The following is a 14,355-nucleotide window of genomic DNA, read 5'->3' as shown; positions in this document are numbered from 1 at the left end:
GGTGTCACAGGACTTTCAACTGTGATAATACTTGTCACTTACCATGATAATCAGGTCATAATTGTGTATGAGATAGACAACATTGGCCGAGTCACATGAGTACTTGCCACATATATGGTGGCGGCGTAATAGTGGCATTCATATCAATGGTGGCAACCACTGCAAGGTGTGTCAGATTTATGCATTCCAATGCTTTACTGTAAATTGGCTCATAAATCACCCACAAGGAAGTGCTGATTCATTTCAATGGTTCGAAAGTACTTTGGAATATTATATTATAATAAAATATCCATGATCTCTCTTATGTGCCAAAAAAAAACTAAATTATTGTGATATGATGTTTGATTGCCCTGTGACTACATCTTACAGGATATGTGGGCATATAAGTCATCACAGCTGTTTACAACAAGATTAGTCTTGCCCTATTGAATTACCATGTCATATAACTCATACCAAGAAGTTACTCAACAAAATGCAAAAAGTAAAAGAGTCAGTTGAAAACACTGTTGAGTAATCCAGAGGCTTGGCCAATTGATGGGGAGACATCTACTTGAATTATGCTGCACCTGGGAATTTCAGTTCATTAAATTAAAGTGGAGTAAAAGAAAAAGCTTACATCAGCCATAGTGACCATGTGACTGTCAGATTGTTGTACAACTTATCTGTTTACTGGTGTCCTTTAGGCAAGAAAATCTGCTATCCTTACTTGTGATTGAAACTTAACTGTCCAATGAAATGATGTGGGGGTGGGGAGGGTGCCAATGTTAGACTGGTGTGGACAAAACTAAAAATCACATGACACCACATTATAGTTCAACAGGTTTATTTGAAACTACAAGCTTTCAGAGCGCTGCTCTTTTGTCACTAGCTACCTGATAAAGGAACACTGCTCCACAAGCTTGTGTTTTCAAAAAGGGCTGTTGGACTATAACCTGGTGTCATGTGATTTTTAACTTTGCCTTACAAAATGGCCTAGCAAACTATCAAGTTACATTCAAGAAAATGGCTCATTAACCCTTTACAAGAGCAATTAGGAACAGGAAACAAACATCGGCCTTGGCAACAATTCCTACATCCTATGAATTGATAAAAATGCCAATAGGGCATAGAATAAGATTCTGGGTAAAATATTAGCCATAAGTAATCTGAGATCATCGAATAAACATTTGGGTTTAGTAAAGTCAATATTGGAAAATTGCAAAATGTTTCCAGATTTGGAAAGAAGAATTGGCCTTACCCGTGACTTTCTAGTGTTAGCAGATAGATAGTTTAGACACTGCAATAGCTCTCCAAAAATTCTTTGCTCTTTGGGAGCTGAACAGTTTGATAAAGTTTACCATTTAAATGCATTATGAGAGAATGGCAATTTTGACACCAATTTGACATTATCAGATAGATCACAATGTTGACTCCTGTACGAGGTTCTGTTCAAACATTCTTTAGGACTTCACATTGTGAAGAAGAAAATATCTTGAAAGAACCATACAACTCGTTCACTGAAGCTTCTTATTCACATCTGAAGAAGAGTCATACCAGACTGAAAACATTAACTCTGTTTTTCTCTCATCAGAAGATGCTAACAGATTTACTGAATTTCTCTAGCATTCTCTGTTTATTTCCTAAATAATGACAGGAATGTTCAGTTTGTGAATCAGCATAATTCCCCAAACAACAGGAATGAAACTAGCCTCCAAATCTTATTTGAGGAAGGTGTTTTAAGAATATCTGAGACAGCTGCTGATCACTCACTTTAATTTGGACAAATTAACCTCCACTTCAGAACTCCTGAAAAGGATCAGTTACCTAATTATAAGGTTGAGTATTATCCACGAGACAATTTAAATAGTGGATCGTTGGTTTGTCTAATTATTGGAGTGGTGTTGAGAGGCAGCTATGTTTCTTATCTCAGGCTCCTCAAATGCATAAATAACATTTAATTGTGGCTTTCTTTTCAGGTTGAGGAGAATGGAAGTTACAGGTGAGTTATTGAAACAAATTCCCTGTGACTATCCAGGTTGTTTGGCCACGTTTACCAGAAGGTGGAAGTTGGAGGAGCACCTTAGCGTACATACAGGGCAGGTATGGTGTCTACTGAATACAAAAGGCTTTTAAAGTAAGCACTTGCTTCATTTTCTAATCTCTGAAAGTTTTTTTGTTAGAAGCCTTACAAGTGTGATCAGGGAGAATGTCAGAAGACTTTTACTCGCAAATCTCACCTACAAAGACATGTATGTCAACACTTGGGACAGAAGAAATTCCGGTAAATACTAGATGGGGGCCTAGTGTGAACTCTTTAGTTCATTAAGTGTGAGGGTAACTATCTCATGAGGATACTCTATCCCATTTAAGAGTTTCTTTGAGTTCAAGCTTTCTGGTTGATGTGCCAAACTAATGGATGATACTAATCTCTTACCATAAATTGTTTTATGATCTTGCTCCTTCAGTTACCTGAAGGAGCAACATTCTGAAAGTTAGTGCTTCCAAATAAAGCAGTTGGGCTATAACCTGGTGTCATGGCTTTTAACTTTTTTGTAATTCTAAAATACTTTTATCTATAGTAGAGATTGGAGATGAGGGCTTTTATTAATACAAAACCTTACTACTTTATCTTAAATAATTATAACATTGTCAACTGATTCCTTGGGGATTGTTTCATCCCATCAAAGGTTAAAAGCCACAACACCAAGTTAGTCCAATTGCTTTATTTGAAGTACAAGCTTGGAGTGTTGCTCCATCAGGTTGCTCCTTTGTCACAAAGGAGCAATGTTCTGAATGCTTGTCCAATGGGTCTATTTGATGGTACTCAGCCTGGTGGTGTTTAACTTTTTTTTTTATCTGTCCCAGTCCAAGACCAGCACCTCCATCATCCTATCAACACAGTTCCTATCTTTGAAACCGCCCCCCCCCCCCCCCAAATCCCTCTACCAGCTTACAATCCCACTTTTGCTTTTTGTAAACTCAAAGCATTGGGCATTTTATACAGTGTAAGGTCCCAGAAGCTGCTTTGCTGGTGATCTCAATGTTGTGGTGAGGCATGAACACTGCCAGGATTAAGATCTCCTAATGCACTTTTGGAACACTGCTTATGGCTCAATTCAATAAAACATGTCATTTGGATAATTGAGTTCATACATAAACTAGCCCCTTCAGGTAATTAAACCTCATGTAAAATGGTTTTTACAGATGTACAGCTGATGGTTGCACAGAAGCATTTGTTAATAATAATCGTTTGAAGAAACACATGATCTATCATCATGGAAACAAAGAATACTTCAAGGCAAGTTGAGGAATGATGCCATATATCAAATGGCTTTTAAATGGGTGGCTTTACTTGATATGCATTTACCATGTAATTATAGCATTGAGAATTTGAGTTTAATGCATGTGCAGCAATGTCCTTCAATCAAAATATGGATTATTTGAAATGGAGGCTTGCTTTTTCTGAACACTGCAGTTGTGAATAATTCCAGTTTTAATGGGCGGTTAACTTTGGGATTGATTAGTTAAATTTTTGGGATAGAGTGGAAGAAGAAAGATTTGGATAACAAGCTACACATTTATGCTCTGCTTGAGCACTGGGCTATCTGCCTTCATTTGAACCTTTTTCTTAATATATTTGCCTAAAAACACCTGTAACCCATCAAGTCCAGCTGATCATGCCTAACCAGTAATACATGAACTATTTGACAGGGTTGAATGTTAAATCTGGTGGTGGACCCATCTTTGGTGCCACTTATTGCACAGCAGAGATTATCCTTCCCTACTTACCCTTTTTAGGTATATTGGACAGAACCTTATGGTCAAGAGACTGAAACAGCATTAGACCAGAGACTCTAGGTGGAAATATATTCCTGAAGATAGATCCAGTCAGTGGCTTTCCATGTGCTGACTAGTGTCTTCTATCATTGTGCTGTGAGCCATTGGTTCCTTTCCTCTAGTGTAGAGACCTTTTTAACAACAGTCATAGATTTCTAAACTCTCCTTTCTTGCTTATTTGCACATCTTACAGTAAGTGTTGGACAACATTAGTTTGCAAGAGCAAGTTGCCCAGTGTGAATTTGGGAATTCTTCCAGAACACTATAGGTCTGAATTGGGGGACAGTTGAATTAAGAATATTGGATGCAACTTCCTGTCCATTCATCCTGGGATGAATAAATTTTGAAACTTATTTAATTATGGACTATGCCTTCAGGGCAGAGAAGCAATGGACTGAAGTAACTTTTTTTCTTTTTGAAGTGTTCTTCTGAAGCTTGTGGGAAAACATTCAAGAAAAATCGTGACTTGAAGACCCACTGTTATGAGCACATCAAAGAACCTGCTTTTGAGTGAGTGACAAAATAGTCCTGAAGTCAACTTGAATTGAAATCTGCTTGGGTGCTCTTCCACATGGTCTTGTCACAAGACAGAACTGTAAATCTTAAATGTCGCAGAAACTCTGGGTGTGATTTGTTGAATGTTGTGCACTTGACTTTGCTGATTTATGATCCTTGGAAAGGGCACTAGATTTGAGCTGCAGTCAGGCTAGTCATGGCACTTGGAAATGCTGCAGAAGCAGCTAACATGAGCTACCAGGTCCAAAGTGTTGAAGAGCTGTTTGAGTTGCTGGTTATACTTGTGTTTTGACATAAATACCATGTATTTTCACCTTTGAAAGGTGAGTGCTATTGCTTAAGACTAAGCAGACTTGAGGACCACATTGCAAACCTGATTGGAGATCTGAAAATTGTGGGTCAGATATTTTACCATGAAATGGTTAGACACTGATATCTGCAACCTTGGAATGGAAACGTTGAAGCAAGAGTTAATGTTATGCCTGACTCGTGTTTTCACTTCGGATTTCCATCCATATAGTCCACCTGTCAAAAGTGGACACCTTTTTTTAATTCCATCCTTACCAAAATTTGAAGCAGTGGCCAGAAAGAGGCTTTGATTAAATGATGTAATTATGTACCACTGATCTTGCCTGTTATCATCCACTAAAGTTAAGACGACAACATTTTGTCCACTTGTTTCCTGAATTAGGTGTCAGAAGGAGGGGTGCAAAATGAAATTCAAGACATCAAATGAACGCAAAGTGCATGAAAGAAAACACAATGGTAAGAATAGTTAAATTTAACTTGACTTTCACCTTCATAACTCTGGTTACTTTGCATCTATAGCCTGTTTTGGTTCCCATGTAACTAGTCACTTTTGTTTTTTTTATATATATATATATATCCTGGCTGTTATCTTAGCCTATTTTTTGTTTTGGCTTTTCATATAGTCAATGCATGGCCTTTTTTAATCAAAGGTTTATGTTGCCCTTCTGCTAAAGGGTTAGACCTAAACCCTGCAACCTGATTTGAATGTTGCTACCCACTTGAGAAGCAACGGATGCCCTGAATGTTAGCATTTGGTTCCCTTGGGGTGGTTCACCCAACATGCAGAGTTTTTTTTTACCAAAAACTTTGCATGTAATACTAGCCTTTATGCATATTCTATTGCTCTAATAGAAATTTCTGTTCTTTCTCCTCCCCTGCCTCTCCCATCCATCCCAGGATATCCTTGTGGTTTTGAAGAATGTCAGCTTGTTGCTACCACATGGACACAACTACAGAAACATCGGAAAATTCATCCAAGTAAGAGGTCCAGTGACTGCTCAACAAATCATGTAAAATCTTCACACTAATGAGGCAGAGTCAGTTGATACTTTGACCAAGCGTTTGTCCTCCAACTTCTAGACTAATTGGGATTAAAGTTGGCTTACATAACCTGACTATTGTGCACAATACCAGTCAGTCTTTGATTTTAATGTGGTGTCCATCATAAATATCTAATTGCATGTTTGCTAGAGTAACTCCATTATACTGAAAACAACAAAATCTGAGTTGTAAAGATGTTAGCACAAACCAATTTAGTTGCATAGCTGTCTGGTCCATAGACACTTGGGCAGAATTGCAAAGTAACCTTGAAGGTATCTGCAACATGCCAACTTGGATTCATTTCCTCTTATAGTGAACTTCACATCTTTCCCTCTGGATTGTATAAACCATGATATTCAGTTTTGCTCCACATGCAATTTAAATGTGAGGCCACCCTCCTGTGAGAAGTGTTGGCCTGAAAAATGCTTTCTGCCCAAGTCTTGTAGCACAGTGGGGTAAACCAATTATAGCAGTACAGCTGCTGAAATTGACAAGTGGTCCACATTTCTGAATTCTGGGGTGCAGTCAATTTGTGATCGATACCAAATCCAATAGCTCCGCATCCTCTAACACTATTGACCCTATTTTAAATTAATCTGAGCCACAAAAGGTCCAAGTTCCATTGCATGGTGTCTGAATGGCATGGAATTATTTCAGGTGACTGTGTTGATCTTAGTCTTTGCAATTACTTGTCGATTTAGGACATGGGAGAAATAAACTTAAATTTAGCATATGCCTTCAAGTGCACTTTAAATTTGCAGCCTATAAAGATGCTTAAGAATATACTTGAAGACAACTGTAGAAATAAAAATGCGATTCCACTATAATTGAAGCTTTGAACCAGTACCCTGAACGGGGTCATTTGGACCAGCCAAATGATCTATGCAAAAATATAGGCTTTTTGAGTAGCTACCACAACCTAACAGAACTTAACATGCCTGGCTTGCTACAACATCAGCCTGAAAGAATAGATTTTAAAAGAAAAACAAATTGCTTGAACATAAATCAAAACAGGAATTATACTTGGAGTGTAAATGGATCAGGATGTTCTGGGGGAGTGGAGCTACCTCACTCACCCAGTTGAGCAAATCTTTGGAAACCGGTTCCTGAAGGTGTTTATTATTCTGGGCAAACTGAGACAGTGCCAGGCTACTTGGCTGGCCTATTTTATCCCCCCACCCATGACATTCCTTGACTGCATAGGTGCATCCAGAAACGGGTCTGGAGTTCAGGGTTACTCCTAGAACAGATCCTCTGCCACCATTCAAGAAAATTTGAATGGGGTCAGGGTATTTGTGAAATTACCAGGATTCGCTATTGGTGCAGCACAGGTGGCTATTCAGCCCATGTACCTGCACCAGTTCTGTTGCCTTGTGCCAACCTGCAGTTTTTATTTCTTCCCAGATCACCTTTTTCTATTCAAATAATCACTGAACCTGCCCCTCCTTCCAGGTAATGAATTCTGACCTTTAATCACTGGCCATGAAAACTTATCTCCCATCAGCCTTTGGATGTTATCACTGTCTATGCCCAACCTCCTCCTATCCATTTTGTCTCCCCACTTAGGAGCCTGAAAACATTAATCAAATGTCCTGTCTTATGATTTAAGTTTCTACTTTATCTATCAAAAGGAAGTTTCTCATTCCTGGAACCAGTTTGTCAATTGCCTCTGCAGTTTAATACATTAATGTCTCTTCCATAATGTAGTGTGCACAATATTCCAGTTGAGATCTAAAGTATCTTTTAAAAACTTCCCTTTGCCCTTGGACTCTGCTCCTGTTAATAAGCCATTTTGTAACATTCATCTAATCATATCAAAGACTGATGCCACTGAGTTGTAGGGATGTTTCCTGACACGTTCAATTACTAATTTGAATAATGCTTAATGAGTCTGAACTGGCTATAGAAAACCTGTATTGATGTTTATTTCCTACTCTGCCCACAGGTTCAGTTGAACACTCTTGTGCTAATTGTGAAAAGAAATTCAAACATCCTCGTGCCCTACGTAGACACAAACTGATCCATAGGGCTCAGAACTCCGGGCGGATATGCCCAATGGAGGACTGTGACCTGAATTTCAGAACTGGCTTTAACTTGGAACATCACATCCGAAAAGATCACTTCAAGTTATTGGAATACAAATGTTACTTTCCAGACTGCCAAAAGGCCTTTGCAATGAAGGTAAGTGGATCTGCTTGTCTCTAGGTGAAGGGGTAACTGTAGATTTTATTGTTTTTAAATACTGCTTTAGTTATGGTAGCTGTAGGAGCTGGACAGCACTGAATTACAGACTGCAATTATAAATAGACTGGTATGAAGTAGTGGGAACTAAGTGGAGACTAAATAACAGACCAGCAAGATGACATGGCTGCTTCTGTTTTGCAATTTGCAGGGGAGATGTTTTAAGGCATTTAGTATCTGGTAAATTTGAGATTGAATATCCAACTTGCTGCACTGGACATAGAAAGATATCTATCCCAGGGCTGAACTAGTTTCACTCTCTTGGGCAAAATGGGAAGGTGAGTAACTGTGTGGCAATTTGCATTAGCAAATAAATGAAGCATAGCAGCTAAGCAATTTCAATGTCTGTTTGATCCACTTTTTGTGTAGATTTCTGGATCACCTCTGCACTCCCATATGACAAGTTAACATCTCAACTTTGCATACACTTAAACAATTGAGCACTCACTTAAGTAGGTATTGGGAGTTCTGCTATTTATTGCAATAGCCAGGCAACCCTTCTGGCTGTCAACATACACCACAGCATTCCATAAACATTCCTTAAATTTCATTCATGTAGCAATCTTCATGTTTCCCAACTGAATGGAACACTTCCTGCAAACAAGAATTCTCCAAAGAGCATTGTGATTATGAGCTTAAGTGATGAACAAACGAGTTCACAAGTCCCTGAACTAAAAAAAAAATCCACTTCAGTTAAATGGACTGAATTACTAACCATTCATTTCCCTGTTGATTGCATTATGGCTCTAACTTCAAGTACATCCTTAACTCTGGATTGACTGATTTTTGTGCAGGGGAATTAACATCAGTGATGTTTTCCTTTAAGCTGGATGACTAATCTCTGAAGTGTTGCAGATTAATGTCATTGTTGCTCATTGCTGTCAATTTCCTTTTTTAAAGGAGAGTCTTCACCGTCATCTTGTGGTGCATGATCCTGACCGGAAAAAACTAAATGTAGGTCACTTTTTTTTGCCCTGTTTGAGCTTTAGAGAGGAGGCTTCCATTTAAGCTTTGACCCTGTTAAATGTTAAACTTCATTCACTAGAATGGAAATGCTGCAATGAAATAGTTGAAGGGGTATTAAATCTCTTGACTTCCAAACCTAGTCAATGGATTTAACTATTATCCAGGGTGTGGGTTCCAGAGCAGCTGTTCAGATTGAACTGTTGTTTAATTCAACTTGCTACTGATCCCATATGGAATCACTGTTCTTAATGTCAAAATATTGAATTGTTTGAAGCCATTAAAGTTGTTGTACTTGAGCTAATTCATTGGCCCTGGTATTTCCTCCTCTTGTCATCCTCGGCAATTGCTCCAGCCTCTGGCATCATCCCCCAAATGTTCCTGGACTGGCAGGACTGAGGTGTGAAGAGATGTGGGGGTGGGTAGAGATGCAGAAGGGAATAAAATGTGGAGAACAAGGGAGCAATAACATGGAACCTACAAGATTCTATCTCTCTAGAAAAGAGAGACAGGAAGGATGTCCCTTGTAGCCAAGGCTGACCATCTAAAGGTGTGGGGTTAAAAAGCAACTTTGAAATTTGATTGGATGTTACTGGCTGTCCAGCATTACTTCCCATTCCAGATTGCCCTATGTGGGTGGACTGCAGCCCACTTGCTGTGGGTTGACCCACTATCCAATGGAAGGGGATTTCAAAGGTGAGCCTCCATTTCTGCCACCAGGCACTTGAGGCCAAAGCATTGAATCCTTTGAAAAGGCCCTCAATAGCTCTTGAGGCTAAAAGGAACCAAAGGATATGGGGAGAATCTTGTGGGGGAAAGTGATCTGTTGGATGGTCAGCTGTGATCATGTTGAATTGCAAAGCAGGCTTGAAGGGCTGAATAGCCTACTCTTGCTTCACATTGAGAAGTACTGATTTGTCAAAATAGAATTTAAACTGTTGAATGTTGATTTGAAACCCAGATGAATTGGAAAGGCTCTTGATCTTCAGTTTAAGATGTTCTCCTCTATGCTAGATTGTCTTAATTGCTATTACTTTTTTTCCTCCAAGTATAGAGGTCATAGTCTTCATAACAAAAATACTATCTGATGTGCCAGCTCACCACAAAGCTATTGTTTGTGCAGGCTATCGCCATCCTGTTAGTTTCTTAAACTACAGATCCTGCTTACTGTTGTGTAGGAGAAGAAAACCACTTCTATTGTGTAGATAGGAAACTGCATGCATGGTTAGATTACTTTGATTATGGACATGGTCTAGATGGTAAAAGTCTCTCCTTTGATCATAAGCTGTGCTGTCCAGAAGTGGACATGGAACCTTTTTTTGTAAGAGGTGAACCTGAGGCTATTTTGACATTAACTGTCATGTGGCTCATACTGCAATTGGTTGATTTGCAGAAGTAAGTTAACTCTGTTCAAGGCCTGCACTCTTGTGGTGATCCATCACTTTAAAGCTGTTTTGCCATTGGTTTTGAGGATGTAAAGGTAGAGGTGCCAAAGTATAGGGAGTGACAGCAAAACAATGGGAGTGGCTAACTCTTCCAACTCTGGTGTTTTTCTAGATTCTTGCTGTAGCAGTAGTAAGATGTTGGAATCTTTTAAGTGTTGCACTCTTCAGTAAAAGATTTGACTGAAATCTTGGTTCTCTCTGCCTGTAAGAATCTGTTTTGAGTTAGCCGTTGGCAAAGGCTGAGCTTATGGGATGTTAGTGAGGGTGCTAACTAACTGTTGCAACACTCGGGTTGGTTAAGTTAGCAAATCAAGTTACTGTAAATTTCACTTTGAACTAGACAGTGAGTGGTTTGACCATATGCATCACACCTGGAATGCCCACATCACATCTGCCTTTAAAACAGTTAAGGTCTAGGCTACTTTAATATTTTGCAGGGCAGGCTTCTGGCCTAGTCAAGACACTCAACATGTAGTTGAAGCAAAATAAAACCAAACTTTAGCTGTCTACTCCTTCTCAATGGCAATTGGGAAAGAGCAATAAATGTTGGCAAAGCCAGTCATGCTTGGAATTATTCAACTAAACCTAGATCACTACTCCTGATTGCCCACTAAGCCCTCAGTGTATGCCTTGCTTCCAGATGTGAGTATTCACAGGATAAGGAGTCCAAAAGGTGGCATTGGTTTAAGGTGTGAGGGGAAAGATGAGGGGTCACTTTTTTTATAAAGCAGAGTGTATGGAATGAGGTGCCAGAGGAAGTGGAGGCTGGTATAATTACATCTTTAAAAGATTACCCCTTTTTTTAAAAGCTGTGGATGGGAATATGAGTAGAAAGGAAGGGCTTAGCAGCATAGGCCAAAAATGGGCAATTGAGTAAGTGTCCATATCTAGTCAGCATGGACACCTTGCACTGAAGGATTTATTTGTGGTGTACATCTGACTCCATAGAAGTTGCCCAAATTCTTCTTTCCTTGCCCAGGCTTGGTGACATTCACTTGCTCCTGGTTAAACACTTCTCTCTCATGGATTTCAATTCCTTCCCAGGCTTTGTCTGTTGTTGTAATCTGCCTCCTGCCAACGTCTTTCTCCAAACTCTGTAGCCTCTGAGTATTCCTAATTCCATTTGCTCCATCAAAATACTATGTCTTTACATCAGACTTCAGGTTGAATTTATTATTACTTTGATGACTGGCCCAAAACTAATGAGAATCCAATGACAATGCTGTTATTTACCCTGGCAAACCTGAGATGGTAAAGATCATTATTCCTCTATCTTTGACACTTCCCAGAGCTCAATGCACTTGTCACTTGAATTTGCCTTTCGGTGTAATATAACTAGATGCCTGGTCCATGAAAATATTTTGGGACCTTGATACCACCTCTGGAGCCACTTGCAGTCCTGCACTACTTAGTAATAGTAGAAATTTATTGTCTTGTCCAAATGATTCTAGTTCAGTTTTTGTTTTGGACCTACTGTGTAATTGCAAAACTTGTTGCAGATCAACCACGAATGTCGACAAAAATGGCATCCAGGCCAGAGGAACCTGGTGATCGAGGAGAAACTGACCAGACTCTTCAATGAGAAGCAAATTTTCAGAACAAAAAGTAAAATAGAGAGTGACCTCTCCGGTCTCTTTAATGAGCGTAAAATTACACATCCTGTAAATACTGAAGCCTATCTTTCTCGGCTATTTGAAAACCAACTGCTTTTACCAGGAAAATAGTTTTTTTTAATAACTTGCAACTGAGTTTTATTTGAAGTTTGATCATCCCTAACTTTTTTAAGGTTCTCCAGTTTGATAGTATTTTGATTTGGAAGTTTAGCATTTTTTTTCAAGAATCGATCACTTTAACTTTAGTCTTATTCTTGAATGTAATTTAAGTTTGCCTTAATGTAACTTCCAATGTTTTGGGTGCCCCTCCACCTCCATTACTCTAAGCAATCTCTAGACTAAGATGCAAGCCAAGTTCCTAGCATTTTGTTTTAAGTTGTAAAACTTTAAGCTGGATTGTTCTGGCAATTGGTTTCTTTGAGCAAAAACTGAATCCAGTATGGACCAATGCTCTGAAATGTAGTTTGCTGTTTGGCTTAGATTTTTTTTTCATGATTAGAAATACATGGCCTTTTTCTGAAAGTATGTTACATGATGAATACTTCCAGGTGTAAGTTAAGTTTCAAAATTTGTGGATGGCATGCATTAATCCTTTATTCACCTTTGGAGGTGGGTCACTCCATTAATAATTTTCAATTTGTGAACCAAGTTGGAGTGCTGTCAAATGTTTGAGCCAAGGTTGGCTTGATTTGATTTGTTGGAATTCAAATAACCTGGAAATGTTTTTTTTGTTTGAGTAAATGCATAAATGTCAAATTTTTGGTCTTGTTTTATTTAACCAACTACCATAACATCCATAAATTTGACTTTGCCATGGGACAGACTGGAAGGCATTGTGACTCCATTATGAAATGAACACCAGGCTTCAAACTGAAAGCTGCAACACTCAAGCACCATATTTTACTGTTGCCCCAGGATTTTTCTGATTTGTACTAAGTCAGGATTTTCATTAATTTGAAACTTTCAAATTAGGGTCATGCCTTTTTTTCACTTAAGATTTTGAAGAAAACTCTCCAAATTAAAGGGGCAATGCCAATGTTGCAGTAGTTTGGTGTATGTTAAAAGCACTTTTCTCTTTATGAAACTCGATGGAATATCTGACACTTCATCTTGTAAGTAGCAGCTTCTGCTACCTTGAATTTGGGCTTGTTTTGATGCTGCTATTGCACAGGCTAACTGTCCAAAGCCAGACTGAATACATTGAGTCCTCAAATTTATTACCAAGTTCATGGCACAGACTTATGAACTTGTACCAGTAGGAAATCTCTTGACAAGCCTATCAACAGATTTCCATAATGCAAGTGGAATTGTGAACAAGCGAGGCAGATCTGGGAATTCAGTGAGGTCCTGGATTTGTTCACTGTTTTTCTTTTCTGTAGTGTGCTGGATTCTGATTTACACATTACAAGACAATAGAGGGTGCTGCAGGTCTACTATTGCAGCTTCATCTACTAAACCTGATCAGACAAATTTTGGACTTGGATAGTATTGATGTTCTCAATGTGGTGTGTGGAAACAGCTGCACATTCAGTTTTATGCATCAGTTATTTTAGCAGAAGTTTAGCTGCTTCAGTGCCTAGCTCTTTCTCATTGTACTACCTTCCTGAAACTTATGGGGGTTTTTAGATTACATATTCAAATAGCGTGAATTAAAAATGTGATCAGCTAACTAATGTTTTAGATTTAATGTGGAAACAGGCCCTTCAGCCCAAGTCCACACGACACTCTGAAGAGCAACCCACCCAGACCCATTCCCCTACATTTACTCCTTCACCTAACACTGGGCAACTTTTAGCATAGCCAATTCACCTAACCTACACGTTTTTTGACTGTGGGAGGAAAACAGGAGCACTCAGTGTCAGTTTCCTCTGGGAGGAATGTGCAAACTCAGTAACAGTTCCCTAAGGTGGGAATTGAACCTGGGTCTCTGGTGCTGTGAGGCAGCAGTGCCAACTACTGTGCCACCTATTAGAGTTTGCAATTGAAACTGGAAATGGGAAAAAATTCCAACAGCTTGTCTCAAAACTATTGCTATTAACTACATCCACCTAGTGAATGCATTTCATTCATAGTTAACTCCTATTAAACTAAATTTGTCCTCTTGTTTTACTTAGCTTCGCTTTTATTGGCCTCCCAGTAAAGCCTTTGTTCTTCACTCTATACTGTCAGTTGTCTTAAATTCCAATCTCCATTTGGCTGTACTTCAGAAGACCTAACTTCTAATGCTGACTTGTATTCCTGCTCTTGTGCTACATTTGTACAGGTGTTGCCAAAGTCTGCTCCTCTGTAGTGATTGTGCAGCAAAACAGGTATTTTCTGGAGTTGACTGTAGCCTTAGGATTTGGAAATCTAAATCAGCAAAGCTGTCAAAACTTAGATCTCTGCCAGGCACTAAGCAGTGAATTGCTATT

At 39.0% G+C, this 14,355-nt stretch overlaps 1 protein-coding gene across 1 annotated transcript; it reads left to right on the top strand.

Moving 5' to 3' along the window:
* The first annotated feature begins 1,965 nt into the window (after window positions 1–1,965).
* On the top strand, window positions 1,966–12,055 carry LOC132830949 (P43 5S RNA-binding protein-like). Its single transcript, XM_060848912.1, has 8 exons — window positions 1,966–2,079; window positions 2,160–2,260; window positions 3,184–3,277; window positions 4,238–4,326; window positions 5,024–5,097; window positions 7,628–7,863; window positions 8,824–8,877; window positions 11,831–12,055. Exons 1-8 carry the CDS (start codon window positions 1,966–1,968, stop codon window positions 12,053–12,055), a joined length of 987 nt encoding a protein of 328 aa, XP_060704895.1.
* The last annotated feature ends 2,300 nt before the right edge of the window (window positions 12,056–14,355 follow it).

This window comes from Hemiscyllium ocellatum, chromosome 32, assembly GCF_020745735.1.
Source record: "Hemiscyllium ocellatum isolate sHemOce1 chromosome 32, sHemOce1.pat.X.cur, whole genome shotgun sequence".
Taxonomy (NCBI): domain Eukaryota; kingdom Metazoa; phylum Chordata; class Chondrichthyes; order Orectolobiformes; family Hemiscylliidae; genus Hemiscyllium; species Hemiscyllium ocellatum.
The sequence above is the reverse complement of the archived record's forward strand: the minus strand, read 5'-3'. Positions and strand labels throughout refer to the sequence as shown.